The 22316-nt window shown below is 53.8% G+C and overlaps 1 protein-coding gene across 12 annotated transcripts in view; it reads left to right on the top strand.

The window, feature by feature from the left end:
• Positions 1-22316, top strand: part of TNS1 (tensin 1) — a 127413-nt gene that overhangs the window by 89053 nt on the left and 16044 nt on the right. For 6 of the 12 annotated variants that reach the window (XM_015563612.1, XM_015563611.1, XM_015563606.1 and 3 more), the window contains 6 exons: positions 2602-2688; positions 7667-7863; positions 8833-8908; positions 12254-12346; positions 13456-13494; positions 20623-20821. In XM_015563612.1, coding sequence (XP_015419098.1) covers positions 2602-2688; positions 7667-7863; positions 8833-8908; positions 12254-12346; positions 13456-13494; positions 20623-20821 — 691 coding nt within the window. Of the gene's footprint in view, positions 1-2601; positions 2689-7666; positions 7864-8832; positions 8909-12253; positions 12347-12917; positions 12942-13455; positions 13495-20622; positions 20822-22316 lie in introns of all 12 variants that reach the window. The other 6 variants (XM_006763312.2, XM_015563607.1, XM_006763313.2 and 3 more) reach the window with 6 other exon arrangements.

The following is a 22316-nucleotide window of genomic DNA, read 5'->3' as shown; positions in this document are numbered from 1 at the left end:
TGAAGACTTCAGGGTTAGACATGCTGAGTTTGAGGTGATGGTGGAGCCTGTAGGTAGAGATGTATGAAAGGCAATTGAATATACAGAATTGGAGTCTGAAAGAGCTATAGAGTTGGAGCCATCCCCACAAAGGTGAAATGTAAATCTTTGGGCATGGATGATGTCTCTATGTCACTGGGCATGCAGAGAAAAGAACGTAGGGTAAAACAACCATGATGGAAATGGAGGCCATACAGTGGACTGAGAATGAATGTTCATGCTGGTGAGAGGAGATGCGGACTGTGGGTCATCACAGAAGTCAGGATAGTAAAGGGTTTTCAGGAGGAGCCGGGGGAAGGGCAGCATGTCACTGTAGAGAGGTCATGAGAAGGAGGACTGAGAAAAATGCACTGGGCTTGCCAATTAGGTGGCCTCAGTGATTTTCAAAGGCATATTTTCAGTAGGGTGATGGTGATAGAAGCCAGACTGAGGGACTGAGTGAGTGGGGAGGGAGTGTAGACAGCATGTTAACTACTCTTCTGAGTGGTTTTGTGATAAAAGGAGAGAAGATGGTAGCTAAAGAGGGTTGCAAGATATTCAGAACTTTTTGTACATATAGGAAAAGAGAGAATATGGAGGTTAGAGGGAGAAAAAAAAAACAGATGAGAGAGAAAGAAATTGATAGAATAAAGTCTCTAAGAAAGTAAAAGGAGATAGGCTTAGGAGTCTAGGTGGATAGTTTAGGCTCATCCAGGAGGTGAGGTACTTCTTCATGAAATAATGAGGGATAGATACAGACATAGGGAGCTTTGGGAGCTTGAATTGAGAACCTTCCATTCAATTATTCATCCAATATGAACCCCTAATCTGTGCTACATGCTATTCTAGGCTCTGGAAAAATGGTGGTAAACAAAGAAAAATCTTTGCCTTCATGGTGGAGTTGGACAATAAACAAATAAGCAAAGACATATACAATATGCCAGATGGGTGATAAGTGCCGTGGAGATAAAGCAGCAAAGTGCCAGTGAGGGGTTAAGGGTGGGTGGGTGGTTGCACTTTTTATAGAATGGTTAAGGATGGCTTTTCTGGGTGGTGAGGGAACGTGCCAGGTGAACACCAAGTGCAAAGAAGTGTACCTGCTATGGGGAGTGTAGTGGGACACGAAGTCAGAGAGGTCATGGGAATGAGGGCCAGCTTACATGGGCCTTGTAGGTGATCATATAAACTTTGGCTTTTGCTCATTTTTTTGTGAGGAGCCTTAGGAAGGATTTTGGCAGAAGAGTGATTTCATCTGATTTGTTCTAAAAGGATCAGTGTGGCCTCATGAAAGGAAGAAGACCAGTTAGGAGGCTGCTGATTTGGATCAAGATGGTAGGCATATTTTTGAGGTGGAGTCATTAGAACTTATAGGTAGACCAGCAATGGGATGTAAGAGCAAGAAGTCAGGAGGTGAGATGCCTCTTCATGAAATAATAAAGGATAGATATAGATATGGGAAAGTTAAGGTTTTTGACCTTAGAACTAGAGGATGGAGTTGCTCTTTATTGAGATGGGTACCGATATAGGAAGAGCTGGCTTAGAGGGGATATCGTAAGTGTGACTTTTGCCATGTTAGATTTGAGATGCCCACAAAACATCCAAGATGGTGGGACATATAAGTTAGGAGTCTCGGGGAGGATTGAGCTTAGAAATGTGAGGGTAGCATTGTGTGGCTATCATGTAAAGCATGCCGCTGCATGCCGTCACCTAGGGCGTGAGCACAGGTAGAGGAGAGGTCCCAGGAGTGCGTCTGGCGTCTCACACATTCAGCAGTTAGGGATGTAGGAGGAACCAGCAGAGAAACTGCTGTGGAGCAGCTTGTGCCGTGTGGAGGAAAGCTGAAAGGGTGTGGGTCCCTGGGAGCCAGTGATAGTGGCCACTGGGAGGCCAGGAGTGTGAAGGTGGCTTGGGAGTCAGCTAGGGTGAATGAAGGGATGACATAGCAGATCCTCATAGTGCGTCCAGGCAGGCTCACTTTAAGGACTTTGCAGTGATGCCCAGCAGCTTTGGGCAGGAGTAGAAAATCCCAGAGAGCAGGATTTCTATGGTAGGTGTGATGGAAGAGCAAAGGGCTGAGGGAAGCTGGGATGCCAGGGAGTAGGACCGTTGGACTCAGCCTGGCATGGTCACAGCTGAATCCAGGAAGAGGCAGGTGCCCATGAGAGGAGAGAGGACCCAGGCTGGGGCCATGCTGACTGTGAGGGGCAGGTGACATGTGGGGCAACAGGACTGAAATCTCTTCGGCCCAGGCTGAGGTTAGAAATTAGAGGGACATGGTGACCTGCCAAACAGCAGGAGGTCTGTCTGCCCTTTGGAGGAGTAAGATCCTAGACCCATCCTCTCTTCTTATCTGACCTCCTCCCCCCTTCCCTCCAGAGTGTGACCAGAATACCAACTAATTTGATTTTCTCTTTGTTTTTGTTTTGTTTTGTCTTGTTTAATGCCTTGTTCCTTGCGTTCTTCGTTGTCCCATGTCCATCTGTCCCCTGTGCCATGGGTGTGGTGCCTTCCTTGCCTGGTGTCATCCCTTCCCTTCCTGCTTGCCTCCCATCCCTGCCGGCTCCCCCGGGGTGGTGTGGGCAGCGTACAACGCCAGATTGCAGGGTCTTGGGCTAAGTGTCAGCTACCGGCACCCTCCTCTCCACCGGCTCCGATCTTCCTCCCTCTCTGGTTGGTTCCTCTCCTCTCCTCTCCCCTTTTTAACTCCATAGCCCTCATCTAGCTCTCAGTTTCTCTCTTCCCCTCCTTCATGGACTATTTCTTCCATACTTTTGCCTCTTTCTTCCTCTCTCCTTATTTTTCCATTTCCTCCTCACTTTTCTTCTTCTCCTTCTTCTGTCCTCTTCTTTCCATCTGTTTCCTATTCTCTTTGACCCTCTCTCCTTTTCTCACTGCCCGCTTCTCTCTCCTTTGCTCACTGCCCCCTTCTCTCTCCTTTTCTCACTGCCCCCCGTCTCTCTCCTTTTCTCACTGCCCCCCTTCTCTCTCCTTGCCCACCTGTCTCTCCTCCCTCCTCCCTCCTTCTGCATGAGTGAGTGCTCCCACTTCTGCATGGACACAGGCCTGATGCTTCCAGCCTTGGCCTTACCTGCTAGGAACAGGGTCTGGGGTAAGGAGACTAACTCTCAGGCTCCCTGTGGACACGCAGGTCTTTGCAGTGAGGGAGCTCAGCGCCAGGTCTGGGGCCTCAGCAGGAGACAAAGAGTGGTGCCCAGCTCCTGCTGCTCTGTCCACTCCTGAGTATAGCACTCCTTGGGGACAGAGCACCGCTGTGACCTCATTCCAAATCTCTGATACCCATGGCCAAGAGTCAGAAGCCCTGGGTGTGGCCCTGGGTATGACGTGACCACCTCTATGACCCTGGGCAAGTCTTTTCATTGCTCAGAGCTAAGTTTCCCCATGTGAAAAATGGAGGGATCACTGCCCTGCTGTGGGTACTTCCCAACATGGGGGACCCTTCATCAAGGACCAGATTGCTCTGTTTGGGAATGATGGCGTTCGCTGTGTCTACCTTGGTCTCTTGACAAATGGACCGATAGCCTTTTAGGCCTTGGGACCGAGTCACCTTATTCTTTCCCTGCTCCTTGGAGCTGCAGGCCTGAGCCCAGGAGAAGATGCCATGACCTTGACTAGTTCCAGGAAAAGGCTTATCGGGGAAGTGGGCACAGTTGACTCCCAATGGTAATATCTGGTATTTCCCGGACCTCCCTTCTCCCAGTCCATGGAAAATGGGGAGATGGCTCTAGCAGAATGCCCCTGTCTGCCTCCTCTTCTCTCCCTTCTCCTTTTTCTCGGCCCAGTGGTAGGGAGTGCAGGGTTCAGCTGGGCCTGGGGTTTGGGGCCGTTCTGGGGTGGTGGGCCTGTCCTGAGGGGAGCTGGCATGGCTTGCCCTGGGGCTGCTAGTGTGATTGCCGTGTGGCTTTCTGGTGCCCTGGCCCAGCAGGTGGCCTCCCGGATCCCCTCACTTCCGGAGCCCTGGCATGCCATCGGACACCTGTCCCGCCACCTGGAGCTGAGGAATCCAGTCTTCTGGAAATCGGAAGGCTGGAAGGAAGAGCTGGGTCTGTGGGGTGGAAGCGGCCAGGATGGGCTTGAAGGGAAGGCCTGTGATGAAGCCTGACATTGGGGATATTTGTCTGTGGGACCAGGGGTGGTCAGGGCTGGACCCCACCAGAGGGTGTGTATTGATAGTGTTAGAACTACAGCCCCCGAATTGCAGTGCATGTTTGTGTGTGCATGTGTGTATGAGTGTGTGTGCGTGCATGTATGTATGAGTGTGTGTGTGTATGAGTGTGTATGAATGTGTATGAGTGTGTGTGAGTGTGTGTGTATGAGTGTGAGTGTGTGTGTGTATGAGAGTGTGTGTGTGAGTGTATGAGTGTGAGTGTGTGAGTGTGTGTGTGTGTGTGTGTGTGAGAGAGAGAGAGTATGATTGTGTGTGTGCTAGATGAGGTGGATTTAGTGTCACAGGTCTAGCCCGCTTTAGGGGGGAGCCTTGCAGCCAGCTGCTCCCAAGCTCAACACCATCTGGGGAGCAGAGTGAGGACCCCTGGGAAATGGGGCTGTTCCGGCGCCCTGCTCTTCAGGTCTGGCGGCTTGTGTGGATGCCCTGGGCTGAAGTGACCCCTGTCCTTATGTGGGGAAGGCCCAGTGCCCATGGTGTGTGAGCCCTGAGAAGGCTACAGAGGGCTCTGAGTGTGGCCCATCATTATCCTAAAGAACACTTGATTACTGTAGGAAGGGGCTGACGAGAGGTTCTGAGGGTAACCCTGACCTCCCGCTGTTCCTGTTGGGTGAAGGCTATGTGTGCACACATGTGTGTGTATACGTGTATGTGTCTGGTGCCTGTGTGCGTGTAGAGAGTGGAGCACATAGCATGGTGGCCCTGAGAGAGAGAGAGGGGCCCTAGAGACAGAAAGGCCTGGGGTTGAGGGTGGGGGAGCAGGCCTATTCTTATTATCGGTCAGTCTCCAGGACGTGAGGGAGGGCTGTTCTCTCTCTGACACTGGCTGTCAGCCTGTGGCCAGACGGCCCAGCTTGGCTGGGGAACAATGGGGCTCTCTTCTCTCCCCTCCGCCCAGCTTCATCTCCCCTCCCATCGGGAAAGACAAGAGAGAGGGAACATGGCTCTCCGGGCACTGAGGGGCAGATCTGGGCCTGCCAAGGGGGACAACAGTGAGACACTGTGTTCAAAGAATGTGAGAGGCCCTGGCTGGGCACTGGTGCTGTGGGGCGCTCTGCGGGGGAGGGGCTGTCCCGTGGGAGTGGAATGCGGGGTCTTCCCCTCCTGTAGAGGGAGGCTCCCCTGCAGCGCCCTCGCTCTTTGGAGGTCATTCTGGTTGTCCCTCTGCCTCTGGACAGACCACGTTCCCATGTACCGCTCTGGTGACACTGGAGAGGGGCCGGGAAGAGGGGAGATGGCTCTCAGGTGTCCAACAGCCTTCTGTGAGGGTCTCTGCCCTCCACAGTTGGTAAGCCCCTCCAGCAGCCCAGCCTCCCTCCAGGCATTGCAACTGCCTGAACATGGAGGTTGTTGCGGGCACACTGGGGCGAAGGTTCTTTGTTCCTCTGGGAAATTCAGTGCCTCCAACAGACCCACTTTCAAGGGCAGACATCAGATCCTACACAGGGAAACGGGCCACTCCTCACCAAGGCACGGATCTGCCAGGAAGAGGCTGTGGGGCTGGGCCAGCCGGAACTGAAACCAGCCCTAATGCATTTCTGTTAACCTTGGGGCTGAACTTAGTTCCAAACCCCAAGAGCCTTTTCCAAATGGGCCTCCTTTGTCACAATTATTATTAGAAAATCAATGGCTATGTCTGTTTCTCTCTAATGTTTTTGCCAGGAATGAAACCAGCAGTAGTTCTGAACCAAGCGCCCAGGAAGGCTGAGGGGAAGGGGGCTCTGAGAGAGAGAGAGAGAGAGAGAAGTGCAGCTGAGGGTAGGGGCGCCCGCAGGCATGGTGGGGGGTGCAGGTGGCTGCTCTGAGGGCTGAGGGCCTAACACCCCATCTTTCATCTGGCCCCTGGTTAGGATGATGTGATCCCCAAATTTCTATTCTGAAAGTCAGGGCACTTCAAAGCGAGGAGCTTGTTTTCTTTAAATAAAACAGTTTGTGAGTCCAGATTACAGTCCCCATTTGGGCTCTTTTCTCTTAGTTGAGATGGCAGGCAGGCTGCCCCCTAACGATAAATAGCTCCATGTGGAGACTCAAAACACTATCGGGTACCTTCTGCATTTGTAAGTGTGTGTGCCAGTCCGGTGGCTCTCCAGACGTGGCCCCTAACTATGGGCAAGTATGAGTGTGTGTGTCGGAGTGTGTCTGTGTGTGTGTATGTGCCCCTGTCCCTGGAGTTGGCAGCAGGGAGCCTGCTATTCATGGCAAGCAGGAAGGCTTCCCAGCATGTGCTTCTCATGGCAGCCTCAGCGGCCGTGCCAGACGGGAGCTGGGAGGCCGCCCGTGGTGTGCAGACCCCACTCTGGGTGGTAGATGATTCGGTCTGAAGGAGGGTGATTGCTGCTTGGCTGCAGCAGCACATTCCTAGGGGCCAGCAGTGTATGTGTGTGTGCGGTGCATGTACATGCATGTGTGCGTACGTGTATGTGTGAGTGCATGTGTGCCATGGGACAGGGTTCCCAGGTGTGCTGGCATGGGGTTGGTGTGGCCAGGGTCTCAGTCCCATGTGACCTTTGGTAAGTCCCAGCACCTCCCTGCTTTTGGGTAGGGGTGAGGGCAGGGCTGAGAGCTGGCACTAGCTGATCAGGACTAGGAGCCTGGGTCTTGGTCTCTGGGACCCAGGGGTGGAAGGGGCGGGGGGAAGTTTTCTAGGATTCTGAAGCCAGCTCGGTGAGGCAATGTGTTCCGTGCCACAGCCCAGCTGTGGGAAGAGAGAGTGGGAAGGAAGGAGGGTGGGGTTAACAACATCCCCAGGCCCGAGGAATGGAAGGAAGAACAGAAAAGCAGATGGAGCTCATGACTCCAGCTCTGCAGGCTGTTCTGCTGGGAGGGGCAGGGTAGGACCCTGGACCAATTTGGGGGCAAGAAAGGGGTGGGTAGCCAAGGACGGGCATAAGGGAAGTTGGTAAGAGGTTTCAGAAGTGCACTGGATGAGGTTGGGGAACCCCGGAGAAGGTCAGCAATATTCCAGGGGCCAGTTTGGGCTGGAGACTTTATAACAAGACTTAGTCATTTCTTTGTTCCTTCTTGGGAGCACCATTTGCAAGATGATGCATTATGCACTCTTGCCAAAAGTTCTTCCCCATGGGCCTGATGTTGCTTGTTGGTTGATCAGTCGCCTTGGAGACTGTCTCTCCTCCCTCCACCTTCCCTCACTTGCCTGGAAGCTCTGGCCCTCTGCCTCCAGGCCTTGGAAGGAGTTGACATCTGTTTCTTGTATCAGTCCTTTGTGTTCTGGGCGCCAACCCTGTGCGATTCCTGGTGAAGGCCAGCCCAACTTGCGCAGGTCCCCCGCCCTGCAGAGAAACCCAGGGTGTGGGCAGAGGGAGGCAGGGGGAGGTGCAGAGGGAGGCAGGCCCACCTCCAGCATGGCCCCTGAGTGTGCACTGTCTCCTCTGGGGGAATCAGGCCCCATCGATCCTTTCTTGTACAATATTCTCATGGCCCTCTCTGCCCTGCCATTCCTCCCAGGGGTGCAGGCTCGGGAGAAGCAGCCTGCAGAGCCCCCAGCCCCTCTCCGGAGGCGGGCAGCCAGCGATGGACAGTATGAAAACCAGTCTCCAGAACCCTCATCCCCCCGGAGTCCTGGGGTGCGCTCCCCAGTCCAGTGTGTGTCCCCAGAGCTGGCTCTCACAATTGCTCTCAATCCTGGAGGGCGGCCCAAAGAGGTGAGTCCTTAGACCACATGCTGGGGCCACAGAAGGTAGTGGAGCCCATCTGAATGCCCCAGCAACATGATGGTCCACTGGGCAGCACAGACCTGTCAGTAACCTAGTAATTGTTTTCCTCTCCGCATCCTCACCCAAGGCTTCAGCATGTGGAACCTGGAGCTCATTTCCTTCCCTAAATAGCTTTTATGTCCTCGCGTCTTTCATTAACATTGAGATTGAGTTCCCTTCTTGACTCCTAAAGAGTTCCCTGGGCGGTTGGTAAGAATCTGGGTGTGACACAGCGACCACAGTCTATAGACTTCAAAGCAGATCATAGAGTCTGACAAAGTGTTTTTGAGCCCTTGCTAGGTATAGGATTTTCCCTGGAGATCTAACTTCAATGCCCAAACCTTTGCATTGCTGAGACATTTCAGTGGTTTGAGGCATTGGATCTTAAACTTCAATGTGCGTAATGATCACCGGGAGTTTGTTAAAATGTAGATTCCCAAATCCACCTCCAGAGGTTCCGGCGTGTTAGCTCTGGGATGGGGAACCTGCATTCTACACGTGCACTCTGGAAGGTTCTGATGCGAGTAGTCCGTGTCCGATAGAATCCAGGCTGAGTCATTCTGGACATGAATAGCTTTTGGACATCTTTTCTCTCCTGCCTTCTGCTAGGACCCGTGTCCCCTGACCCCAGCTCTTCACTTCGGCCCTGTTTGAAATATTTCCAAAGCAGGTGCTCCTGAAGTCCGCCTGTGCCTTACAAACGGCCTGGCAAAATAACCACTTTCCATTCTCTTGGCTACAAGGAGTTGTAGGGGCCATGAATTTGGGCAGCATCTGCCTTTGATCTCTGTTCACCTGGTAGGGGTGAAGGGTTGGGTTGGCGAGGGGCTTTGTGGCCTGGTTAACTGGGAAACACCTCCTTCTCAAGGTTATGGCCACTAATGTATCCCCTTTCCTCCCCTTGTTTTTCTCCTGCAGCCCCACTTGCACAGCTACAAAGAGGCCTTCGAGGAGATGGAGGGAACCGCTCCATCCAGTCCACCGCCCAGTGGGGGTAAGAGCTCCCCGCTAAGCCTGTCTTCCTTGGGTCCCCTCAGGCCCCTCTCAATCCCTGCTTGTGTAAGCACCCCAGGTTTGGGGTGGGGGTGCTGGCAAAGTTGAGCAGAGCCACAGTCTGTCCTTAGTCACCCTGTGGCTCATTTCACTTCACCGTTTAGCCCCATTTCCCTTCTTTTCTGTGGTCCACACCCCCACATCTACAGAGACAGCAGCGACGTATTAGGGTCCTACTGACTGACATTGGGGCCCCTGGGCTCCTGGGTGTGGAGTTTTTCTAGACGTTGAGACTTTGCGTCCTCCATACAAAACATCCCGTACTCTAAAGTGACTCTTTGTGACAAGCAAGACAGCCCTTAACCTTCTTGCTTCTAATGCCTATTTCTGTGTGCGTCCGAGCCCGTCATTCAGTGTCTGTCAAGGAAAGAAAGGCCCCGCATGCTCAGGCTTACTGAGTCCCATCTCTCCCATCCTTGGCCTTCAGGCGGGAGCATTTAGTCTGCACCCCCGATGCACTCACCAAAGAGGCAAATCCCCAAAGGTCAGAGGGGTTTCCACCCGAAGAGAAGGCTGGATGAGCACAGGAGTGGGACAGTGCTCCTTTTTATGGGGGAAGAGACTGTGCAGAGGAGCTTGGAGAAGCGCTTTGTGGGGAAGCAGTGAAGGAACAACACTGGGCTGTGAAGGCTCCAGGGTTCCCAGGAGAGGCCTGGGTTGGCAGAGGAGGGGGGACTGGTGTCGCTCTGGGATCGGGTTGGCTGGGCTGGGCCCAAGCTATCTATGCCTTTGCCCTGTGAGAGGGGAGGGGTGTGAGGAGGAGAGCTGGGTGGGCCCTGTGTTCTCCTGGTGGCTGACAGCAGAACCAGGCCCTTGCTCCAGTAGAACTTGTGTCGCCTGCTATCTGGGGCATGCGGGAGGCTGACGTCATGACCGGAGGCCATGGCTCTCCCTAGAGCAATGCTGTCCAAAGGAAATATAACATGAGCCACATTTGTTATTTAAACATTTCAAGTAGCCACATTTAAAAAACATACCGAGAAACTGGAGAAACTAAATTTAATGATCTTTTTTATTTAACCCCAAGTATCCAAAATATTATCATCTCAACAGGTAAATCACTATAAAAATAGTAATGAGGTATTTTTCAATCTCTAAAAAATATAAAAAGAAACCAGTGAAATGAATTTTAATAATAGATTTTATTTAACCCCAGCGATCTAAAATATTATCATTTCAACATGGAATGGTAAATATTGAGATATTTTGTGCTCCTGTTTCACACCAAGTCTATGAAATCTGTGTGCGGTTCAGACTAGTCACATTGCAGGTTCTCCGTAGCCCTATGTGGCTCATGGCGACCCTATTGGACAGTACAAGCCCTGGGCAATCTACTCAAGAGGCAGCTCTGTGGTCATTTATGACTCCCTGGAGTCTCTCCCTGGCCTTACCCTTCACCTTCACACCTACTCTAATTCCCTATCAGTCCGAATAGCCAAGATCTTGGCCATCCTCCTGTTTGGGACGGAAGCCCTGTAGGCTGAGCTTGGGTTGGGTTTTACTACTTGTTCACGCTCCCAGTTTTTCTCTTTCTCCCCTTGGTCAGTCCTGGGTGCCCTGGAGGGGGAGGGGAGAGTAAGTTAGAGGTTTCATCCATGCACAGGGCTGGGAGAGAGGGCAGAGGCAGAGAAATGCAAGGAATTCTCCCTGAAGCAAAAGCTTTGCCTGGCTGTAGGGCCACCCACTCGTCTGCCTCAGAGAAGGGCCAGGTCCTGCAGACTGGGGGCATGAGCAAGTAGGGAGCTGGAGTTGCATGAGGGGAAATGAGAGAAACCTCCCACACTTGAGGCCTGGAGAGCCTTCATGGTTCCTCATGGCCTCTGAAGCTGGGCATTAAAATCCATTGTGTGACAAACATTAATATGTGCTGATAAGTGTCTATGGCAAGACACTTCTGTGTATGTGTGTAAAGGGAGAGGGCGGGACCAACAGTCACCACACCTAGACCTACCCAATGCCCGGCTGTGTGTTTGTACACAGTTGTCCCCTCTGCTGTATTTATCTTTTTGGCATCTGAGGACAAAGTGAGGTGGAGGGCAGGAGTGGGCTACCCACTGGAGCCCTGTGATGTCTCGCTATTCTCACAGACACGTACCTACACACCTGCAAACACACAGAAGTTATATAGGTTACTTGCCTTGAGAGATTGTATTTTTTGTTGATTTCCTGTAGGTCTCACTGTCTTTTGGGAAAGGTAGATGGGGCCAGAGAGAGTCCCAGAGCTGCTTTGGGGGACAGCTGAGGGCCACAGCTAGTCTGCTGAGGCTGTGGGTACGGGGCAGGCCGCTTCGGCTGGCGGATCTGTGTGGCTGCGTGTCCTCAGAGCTCATGTTTTCTGCAGGCTCCTGATGACCGGGATAGCAGAAACAGAGCTCTTTTTTTTTGCTTCTCTTTGGAGATGTGTTAGGATACATGGCAGCCACCATTGAAAAATCTCGTGACTGGGTGTAACAATCTCTCTGTAGATCAGTTTAGAGTCTGGCCTCTTCCTTGGCTGGTGGGACAAAGCCTGGCAGCCCTTTCTGACCTTGTGTGTTATGTGACACTTCTGACCTGGACATGTGGCTTGGGAGGGACCTGAGGTTAGTGCAGGGAGTTGGTGCTCTGGCCCGAGGATTGTGGAGATTGGGCTTCTTCCTCTTCTAGAACACTGAGGTTTTGGGGAATAGAGGGCCCCAAGCTGAGAAATTCTGCCTGGAGTGTGCAAAGGACATGCTTGGTTGCGAGTCAAAGACCTTTGGCTGCCACTGGCCTGGACTCTCAGGGTTGGCATGGTTCCACTGACCCCTTCTCCTCCATCTGTCCGTGACAGGATGTGCCCTCTGGATGCTCCATTTTCTTTTGTTCTCTAAGTCCATCTAAGTGCCTGGCTTAGAAAGACTATGTATGGGGGGAGAGGAGGAGGAAGAGGGAATAACATATGGGAAAAATCAGAGATAGCCAAAGAAACCTGCATGTATGTTAAACCATGGCATGTAAAGTGACTGTAGTGAAGAAACTAAGGGCCTAGGGAAAGGAAGGATTTTCTCAAGGTGGAGAGGCAAGGCCAGGACAAGGACACCATATCCCGACTCAGTTTACCTTCAAACTGCAGAGAAACACCCAGACAGGGAAGGGCAGTGGAGCCGCAGCAGTGCGCTCCTAGGCTGGGACTGGTTCCTCTGTTCCCGCTCCTGTGGCCCATTCCTCCCCAATAAGCCCTCACCAATGGGTACCTTCTCTCCTGCCCCCCTCCCCTACACCTCCCGACTCACTCCCCATGCCTCCCCTCTTCTTTCCCGCACAGTGCGCTCCCCTCCAGGTCTGGCCAAGACACCCCTGTCTGCTCTGGGCCTGAAACCCCACAACCCAGCCGATATCCTGTTGCATCCCAAGGGCGGTGAGTGGCTGTGGCTAGAAGGGAGATGGTGGGGAGGCCAGAGGGAGGAGTGGGGACTCGGAGGACCCCTGTGGTCCTGGGCGGGGCCCAGAGGTGGTGGGTTATCCAGACCTTCCTGGAAACAAGTTGGCAGCTTGGGTTGTGCCCATGCTGAGGCCCGGATTGAGGCGGGAGATCCCTTTGCAGCCTTCCTGCCCATTGACTTGTGGGGTCAGCACCACTCCCAACGTCCTCTGACTTGGGGATTTGAGGCCTGGCCTCGGTTTCCTTGGAGTTGGTTAGCTCTCTGCCAGAAGCCAGGCTGCCCCGTGTCCTGGTGTTCAGACACTCGTGTACGCATACACATGTGCGCACAACTGCAGGCATGCCCACACACACTCATACCAGGCTCACACCTCCCACTTCCTTGTCTCATCTCCCCGCTCCTCTCCTTCCTGTGGGGGAAGGAGACAGTGGGGGCCCTGGGCCCTCAGTGGCCATTTCCAGCATGCTGAGTCCAGAACTTGCTCTCTAGACTCAGGTGTTAGGGCTGGGCTGGGACTCTGGGGCCAACGTGGCTTCTTTTCCTTAGTCACCAGAAGACTGATCCTGCCAGGTAGGAGCACAATGGCATGTGTGTGTGACCCACAGACACACGGCCTGGCACAGCCTCCCACTCAGGAGGTTCTGCATGGCCAGGGACACAGGAGAAAAGGGGGTGGGGCGGCCTCTCACCAGGCCAGGACACTCCTGCTTGAGACCCAGCCTGAGAGAGCCCTGGGCAGCGGCTGTGACAGGGGTGGCTTGGACTTAGAGCCATGGGAGCCGTGCCTGCAGCTCCTGGGAGCCAGGTCCTCTTTACACTGTGTGCCCCGAGCACCTTGCCACCATGCCCAGGTGCCCTGGAACCCGGGGTCCTGTCAGGGTGGACCTCACCCCTCCCCTCGGGGCACTTCTGTGGAGAGTCACCGCTGCCCTAGCGTCACCCCTGCTTTCCCACCTCCCTTTTCTCAGCTAATTCTCTCTCAAGAAGTAAGCTCTGTTAATTGATCTTTCTCTCCCTTTTGCTCTCCCTCTCCTCTTCATCGCCTGCCTCTCTTTCCTCCCACCTCTCTTCTCATCTTCCCCAGAGGAGGATGGGGGGCAGGAGGTGATGGAGCCGTCGGGAGGTAAGTGCTGGCTTGCTGTGTGCTGCTTCCCGCTGTCCGGGTCTGGGAATGGCTTTTCACACAGAGCTGGCTGGCTGGTTGGGGGCAGCCCTTTGCTGACCACGTCTTAAGGGACCAGGCACATAGCCTCCTGGTCCCTACCCCCTGGTGATGAGCTGTCCCCCAGAAACTGCCTGAGCCCTGACTGAGGAGCTCGTGGCTCAGGTTCAGGCGTGGCTAGTGCCCAGGTGCCTTGCTGACAAAACACTCCCTGTCGCTGCCACCCCAGTGGCATTTCTGCCAGCCTCCTGGGGTACAGCAAGCCCCTTTGGAGGGTGAGGAGACTCACGCAGGGCAGGGGCTCATTATTCCATTTCCTGGGTGTACTCTGCATGCAGAGCTCGGACCAGGGGTTTCAACCTTCGCACTACTGACATTGGGGGCCGGATGATTCTTAGTTGTGGGGCTGCCCTGTGCATTGTGGGATGTTTAGAAGCATCCCTGCCTCTGCCTGGTGCCAGTAGCACCCACCTACTCATGATAATTAAAATGTCTCCAACATTGCAAGTGTCTCCTAACGGGACAGTCACCCCTTGGAACCACTATCTTAGCGCCATGAGTTGACCTCTTGAAGCTCTTGCCTGGTTTCTTATCAATACAAATGGTAGGAGGTCTATTTCTCTGGGATTTTGATGCCTTTGGGGATTTCAGAAAAGCTATGGACCCACCCCTGTGCATCTGGATACCATACGCATAATGTTGGCGGTTTCAAGGCATTAGCGTGTCTGTGTCTCCACCTAACCCTAATTTAGATGAACTCCACATTGTACATGGGGAAGCAGAAAGGGGATGCAGTCTGGTTGAAAGCCTTTACGTTATTAGGAACGGAGTTCAAATGAGGACTCAGCAGCAGGTGAAACACAAGGGGGTGCTAGCCTGGGTGGCCTGGGTGTGGTTTGGTGGCACCTGGTATGGTCAGGCCATCTCCACCAGGGAGGCTTAGATGAGTGTAGAAGCACCTTCCAGCTTGACATTTTAGATGTTCTGACTTCCCACTGGGACCCAAGGTCCCTGTGGCCTAGTTTCCTTAAACCCACTTCTGCTTTCCTTGGCACTTACCGCCTTGATACTCTACCCCCAAAGCGGGCATGTGCTGTGCTGCTCTGAATCTGCCATCCCCCAGGCAAGATGGCTGGGGATTCCATAAAGTTTTGCCCACTTTCAGCCGGAGTTTGGGCAACCACGCCAGGCTGCCTGGAGGTTGCAGAACAAGGCACCCAGCAACCGATCCTAGAGCGGGGTGAGCTGCAGCTTGCTCCTGGCTGCTGGTTCCCGACAGGCAGGGAAGCCGGGACAGGAGTGCAGAGTAAGCTTGGCCCTGGAGCCAGCGGCCGTGTCTTTCAGATGCCCACCCACTCTCCTCGTGGTTGCTGACTCCAAGAGACTGGTGGGCCCTCAAGCCCTCTCCCGCGGGAAGGTTTGAGGGGGACTCTCCCACAGGCTGACAGGCCTTGGCTCTTTTCCACTTTGGGATGACATTTCAGAGGAGTGAGTATCTAAAATACCGAGCTGAGACCTGCCCATTGTCTACATGCATGACTCTCACCTACAAGGCCTCCAGTCTCCCCTCCCCTGCTTCCATCTGTCCCTAAGCCACAGAGTTAGGAGGGGAAGGTTCTTGGGGATCAGCTCTGCCACACCCATCATTTCACAGCTGTGGAGCTGAGGGCCTGCTTGTGGGGACGGTGGGGGCATCTGCCCCAGGCCACAGTTAGGAGGCAGTGGGGCTGAGTGTGGAAATATCTCCTGTCTCCTAGTCAAGTGGCCATTTCAAAGCCCTCCTCCTGCATCCAGGCACGGCGCCCTGGGAGTGCAGCGTGGGGGTTGGAATTGCTGCCATGGCCTGAGGAGTGGGGTGGGTCGGTCAGGGAGCTAGGCTGTGGGCAGCCAGTTTCATTTTTCCTGACTCATGTACTGCCTCCTGGTCAGACGAAAGCACATTCCTTGCTGACCCTCTGAAACTCTGCTTTCCCTGCTGATACTTTGATGGGGGAAAAAAATGCCCGTGAGAAAAGTGGTCAGAGGCAGAATTACTCAGCCAGGGGAAAGAAAGACTTCAGGGGACTCTGCTCCGTTCAAGGCACCATGCTAAATGCGCCTATTAATTTATCCTGCCATTCATTGATTCAGTTAGTCAATACATATTTTGTGTGCTTACTATGGGACAGGCCCCGTGCCAGGCTTCGGGGATATAGTGGTTCCTAATCCTCATGGAGCATATGCATGAACAGGAGCCAGAATTAAATGATCACTCAGAATTACATATCGAGGTCAGTGCTCTGAAGGGAAGGGATGAAGTTTTATGTGACCTTACAGCAAAGACCCTGATCTTGGCTGAAGAAGTGAGATGTGAGAGTGAGTGACATTAACTTGGTGGAACTGGGATGGGAGGAGAGCATTCCACGTAGAGGCAAAGGGCATGTGCAAAGGCCCTGGGGTGGGAGTCAACAGCATGTTTTTTGTAGGAACTACAAAGTCAGTGAGGCTGAGAGCAAGGGGGAGCTGCAGGCTGGAATTAGGGGATACCAGGGAGACTGTGGTATAGAGTGGGGTTCAACAGGCAGGGACAAGACTGTGTAGGGTCACTTCACATCTTGTTTGATAATCACAGAAACACTGAGGAGAAGGTGCTAGGAACCCCGTTTTACAGGTGAGGAGATGACATATGGGGATGTTAAATGACTTGTCTAGGCCCACACATCAGTCAGGCACAGCTGGGATCCTATATTGGATCAGCATGTGGATGATGTCCCTTTCCATGTGGTTGCCATGGGCACAACCTCTGAACATCAACAGTGACTTTACTGGGCATGGGGACTGGGTACTCTTTCATGAAGAAAGGAGAGGAAGAAAGCCTTTAGCAATAAAGACATGAGGCCAACATCCAGAGTATATACTCAGTGACACAGGGAGGAAATATATTCTCAGTGACACAGGGAGGAAAGGGAAAGGGGGCGTTCAGGTTAGGTTTGGCTCCTCCAGAGGATTAGAGGGCTCGGTTTTGCATAAAGGAAGACACATGGGTCTAGAAATGTCCCCTCCTGGGATTCTTCCTGCTCTGAGATCCTTGGTGCTGGGTGTTCTGTGGCACCTGGGATTTTAGGGCAGGGCTGTGGGATGCAGACTTATTGAGCACCTACTATGTGCCAGGTCCTGTCCGAGGCACTGAGGGTATAAAGACAAGTGAGATTTCAGCATCAGGTGGGATGCTGAGTGGGGTAGGGCTGGGGTGTAATTGGAGCTCAGAGGACTAGCATGTGGCCCAATCGAAAAGGTCTGAAATTCTGACTTTTGAGCTTCTGGATTGGGACTTGGGGGTCTCTTTACTTCCTCCCTCTCCCCCACCCACAAGTCTTCATTTACTTGGAGTGGACAGGCGCCCTCCTGTCCAGGCAAAGAGCCTCTCCTGGGAGGCAGAGAATGTACTTTAGGGTGTGAGTAAAGAGGCGACAGTCCCCCAGCCTGGTAGGGCCAAGTCTCTCTTGGGTCTCCAGCTGCTCTCAGCCGCCAACAGCCACTTGGAATGGGTTTGGTCTCCTGGAATGTTCTACATGAAGCACCCTCCCTGGCCCCACCTCTCCCCCCCGCTGCCCAACCCTGTTGCCTCTGGGTGCAGCTGCCCAGGATTGGAGGAGAGAAGGGAAGCAGCAGGAGAGAGGGTGGAGGGATGCAGGCGCAGGCCCAGTTGGGGCTTCAGGCCCGGCAGGGGCACAGGCTAGCAATGGTGGTTCAGAGTGTAAACAGCTAACTGGAGTCACCAAGAAAGAATTAGAAGGAACTCCTATCACTTGATCCTGGCTGGGCAGGTGCGTATTCTCATTCCCATTTTCAGCAGCCTCTCCCAGGTCACCCATACAACAAGTGAGCCCATGCAGTAGTCGTGGCTGAGTGGTTAAGGCAATGGACTAGAAAAAATGGGAGCCCACAAGTTGTACATGGTACTGAGGTGGGGTGGGGCAGGAATAGACAGGAAAAGGAGGAATTTTCAGTATAGAAATCTGTGTCTGAAAACTTGGAAAAACTGAGTTTTTGGCCTAAAAGGTTGGTTTTGAATAGTTCTTGAGATGGACTCAGAAAATGAAATAACTTCCTCAAGTCCCTCTTGCTCTGGATTCCTGAGGAGCGGAGATTGAGCAAAGGAACTTCACCCAGATCTACATGGACCCGGGGGGCATTGCTGGTGGGAGAAGAGCACACGCTTCAGAGGTCATGTGGGTTTTAGCTTGAGCTTTGCGGTCAACAAGACTTACAGGGAATGAGAAAAATGAATGTGTGCCTCTTAGATCTTAGTTATGACGCACCTTCATCTGGGTAGGGCTGGAGGGTAGAGATCATGCATCTGCTAGTTTGTGGGACAAAGACGTATCTAGGGCCTACTAGTTGTCAGGCACTGCACAAGGGGGCGGATGGATCCTCCGGCCGTCCCTGGGTGGGAGAGAAGTGTGCCGAGTGCTGTGGGGACCCTGGTGAGGCTGGGAGCCTGGAAGCGTTCAGAAGGAATTTTCAGAAAGAGTGACCTCAGGCAGTGAGGAATGGTGGGGAGGGTGTGAGGCCCTCTTCTGCCAAGCTGGGTTACCCCAGGACACAGAGCCAGCCTCCAAGGCTAAAGATATACTGAAATTATCAGCTCCCCAATTTTCAGCTGGCCATATGTGCAGTGGGCCAGAGAGCAGGCTCTGGGCCAGACCACCTGGTTCCCAGACCACCTGGTTCCCAGACCACCTGGTTCCCACTTGCCTCTGTATGACTTGGGCAAGATACTTACATTCCCCAAATCCTACTTTCTTCATATATTGTTTGCTATTATAATAATTATTATTATGATGATGATGATGATTATTATTTTGTTAATCCTCTCTGGAGGATATTTCTTCAATAATTTTTAGAGAGAGTAGAAGGGACGAAGGGAGGAGGGGGAAGAGAGAGAGAGAGAGAGAGAGAGAGAGAAAGAGAGAGAGAGAGAGACATCAATGTAAGAGAGACACATTGATTGGTTGCCTCATGCATGTGCCCCAGTGGGGATTGAACATGCAACCCAGGTACATGCTGTTGACCCGAAATCGAACCCGTGACGCCTCAGTGTGTGGGCCAGTGCTCTAATCCCTGAGAAACACCAGCCAGGGCTATTTTTATCATTATTAATATCCCTGTGGAGTTGACTCTTCTCTGGGTAATGGGTTGGAGTTCTGGGTAGCAGCCAGTTCTGGGTGCCCCCATGAGACTGTGGCCCCTCTCTAGGCCACCCTGAGCCACCAATGAGATCAGGAGGCCGTGGTGCTAGTATCCACAACCACTAATTGGCTGTGTTCTGGGACAAATCACTACACCTCTCTGGGCTGAGGAGATGGGTTAGACCAGACGTAAGCAAACTTGGTCAAATCTGGTCCACCATCTATTTTTGTAAGACAGTTTTATTGCAACTCAGACATGCTCATTGGTTTATGTGCTGTTGCCACAGCTGCTCTCACTCTGCAATAGTGAATTGAGTAGTTGTGTCAGAGGTGTCTGACCACCAAGCCTAACATATTTACTACCAGGTCCTTTATAAGAAAGTGTGCCTGCCCCGGGTCAGAAGATCTCTGTGGCATCTCCTGGTTCCAGTAGGGCCTTGGGCACAGATGGCACAGCACCAATGCCTTGGGAATGGATGTGGCCTGGGGCTTATGTGAAGTGGGCAGGTGGCCTGGGCTGGTTGAGCGGGGTCTTGAGGATGCCTTGCTGACCCTCTGCCCACATGGACTCTACTTTGAGTGCTGAGGTGGCTGAGGCTACATCACCCTGCACCCCACACCTGGAATAGATTGCTCCGAGCTGTCCCTTTGCAGACATCCTGCCCCACCCCCATCCACTGCCCCTGCTGTTGGTTGGAGGGAACTCTGTGAAAACTAGGACCCGCTGGCAGCCTCTGGCTGGAGTTGCCCACAGAGCTCCCAGACCCTGGGCCTGGATGCAATGTCACATCTTGAGGTCACTTCAGAAGACACGCCCAGGAGCTCCTAACGCCGTGGTGATTAGGCTCCTTCCAAAGTAGTGTTTTCTTTGGGCCAAGGGAGGGGCTGTTCTGACTCAGTGATCAGCACAGTCCTGGCCACAAAGGCACCGGGGCCTGGCCGGCCGGCATGCACAGGCTCTTCAGTTCCTCGGGCTAGTTTCAGCAGATGCCAGCACTGTGGGCAGAGGGTGGGTCTGTGCTCAGTCACGTCCCTCCTGAGGGAGATGGGACCCTATGCCAGGTTTGGAGGTGGAGGATGTCATCCATCCTTCATCAGGTCCCTGGAGAAGCCCAGGGCGTCCTGCTGCTTCTCCCTGCTTAATATCGAGTTAGTTTGGGGCTGGCCTCAGAGGGGGGAGTTGGACGAGCCCTGGCCCGGCCTCCCGACATTTCACTCTCCAGGCCTCAGGGTCTTCATCTGTGAGATGACCTTTCTGGGCTTGTCCCTCCACCCCATTCCTCTTAGGATATTCTGAACACCACGCGGGGATGATGGTGTCAGCCTCGGGAGGAATGCGAAGTGTGTCAGGCAGGAGGCTGGGCGTGCTTGGCATGAAGGGGCTGGGTGTGACTCATCAGTGCAGGCTGCTGCAAGGACAGCAAGCCCGTCTGGGGCTCCTGGGTGTGGGGTGAAGCCTGTGTAAGCCCTGGTGCTGTCCGATAGGGGCAAGGCCGGCTGGTGCTCTAGGTCCACAGAGAGCCCAGACTACAACGGTGCCTGTAGTACCTAGAAGGGCCTGGGGGCTGGGGGCAGAGTCGTGAAAGAAAAGAAGCAGCTGAGAGGGATGCCAGCTGTGGATGGACATCCTGGCTCTGGGAGGGAAGATTCTGAGGTGGCCGCATTGGGAGGCAGAGCTGGGGCCCTTTCCTGGGAGGTCTGAGCGAGGCCATGGAAAGGTTCTGTGGGGCTCCCACAGCTTCTCCAAGATGCGGAAGAGGGCTGGGCATGGGCTGGCAGGAGCCCCAGAAGTGCCCTTTGTGTGCTTGGCTGTCCCCAAGGCTGGACTCTGGAGAGGTGGGCGCCCTGGCAGTTTGGATGGGGTCCACATGGCACCCTATGGATCTGTGCTCAGTCTGTGTCTCCTTGCTGCTTCCAGAGCCCCGGAGCTACGTCGAGTCGGTGGTGCGGACGGCAGTGGCTGGGCCCCGATCTCAGGACCCTGAGCCCAAGAGCTTTAGCGCCCCAGCTGCTCAGGCCTATGGCCATGACACACCCCTGAGGAACGGGACCCTGGGCGGCTCCTTTGTCTCCCCTAGCCCCCTCTCCACCAGCAGCCCCATCCTCAGCGCTGACAGGTAAGTGGGGAGGAGGAGCATGTGGGGGGGCGGGTGAGAATCCAGGCCTGGGCCAGCATGGGTGAGACCTCTTGGATCTGCTCAGGGTGTGGACAGGCAGAGATAACATCCAGATGCTCTCCCTGGGAAACCAGCTCCTCAGGGCACCTTGAGAGAGCATCCCCCGAGTGCCACATCCGGGGGCAGCTATAATCCCCAGGCTGAGCTCAATCCCACCACCCAGCACTGTGCTGGAAGGGATGGGGGTATGGAGGTGAACCAGGCGGGGTCGCTCCCCCAAGGTTAAAACCCAGCAGCAGCAATCGCTAGGTAGAGCATGCTTCCTATGGCCAGGCACTTGGCTAACTGTGTCCTGTGGCTATTTTGTTTAATCTTCACAGCACCTATGAGGTAAGTACTATTATCACTCCCACTTTCCAGAAGAGGAAACTGAGGCACAGAGTGGTGAAGTAGCTTGCTCACAGTCCTGCAGCTCAGCAGTAGCAGAAATAGGATTCAGACCCAAGGTCTCTGGTTGGGAGCCCACATCTCTGCCTCCTGACCAGACCTGGGTACTGTGCCCATCAGTCAGAGGTGCCCAAAGCAGGCGCCTAAGTAAAGTTCTCAGAGCCCAGAGCAGGGGGCTGTGACTTCTGACTAAGGGTGCAGGGAGGATTTCTGGGGCTGGATGAGCATGCTGTTTAAAGGTGAGGCGGGAGGGAGAGGGCTTTTCTAGAAGGACGGTACAGCCAGAATTCTTAGAATTCTAAGAATTCTGAACCCTCGAGCCCAGCATGCCCCACCCTCAGTCTACCTTGCCCCTCCTGTCTCCTGCTGGGGCAGACGGCTCCATTTCTCAGGCAATCTGCCTTGGGCAGAGGTATGGTCTTCTTTGAAAGGAAGCGGGGAGGGGGCGGGATCTTCCTCACCTCAGCCACTGTTGCTGGCCTTCGGAGAGCCCTGCCATTAGGAAGTTTCCACTCACATGCCTCCGGCTGTGATCTGGGCTCTTTTCGGAGCTCAGGAAGCTAGCGTTTTCCCTCCAGGACTGATCTTCCAAAACTCCTGTCGCACTCAGCCTGACACATCCTCCCCGCCTCAGAATACAGGTTATTCCTTCCAGAAGTTGGGAGGGAAGATCCTGAGGTGGCCGCATTGGGAGGCAGAGCTTGGGTCTCTGCTTCTTTCTTCCAATCTGGCCCCTTCTGCAATGGGAGGTAGACTTTGTCCTGGTCTAACCCCTGACTTCACCTGGCCCTTGGCTCTTGCCTGGCCCCCCACCTCACATCACCCAGGAGACCTGAGCTAATCCTCCCAGTTGCCAGCTCCAGGCTTTGGCCCATCGTCTTCCTAAGGGGTTCCTCCTCCCCCTGGGCCTCCTGGTGCAGAGCCTGCCTGCCACCACCCTGCAGCTGCTGCTCAGGCGAAGTCCCTGCCAACCTTTGTCTCTCCTCTTCATCGAGGGATGGAAGTTTGTATCTGGAAAGAATCAGGGTCATCTCACCCAACCCCCTTC

This window comes from Myotis davidii, unplaced genomic scaffold (genome assembly GCF_000327345.1).
Source record: "Myotis davidii unplaced genomic scaffold, ASM32734v1 scaffold575, whole genome shotgun sequence".
NCBI lineage: Eukaryota > Metazoa > Chordata > Mammalia > Chiroptera > Vespertilionidae > Myotis > Myotis davidii.
The sequence above is the reverse complement of the archived record's forward strand: the minus strand, read 5'-3'. Positions and strand labels throughout refer to the sequence as shown.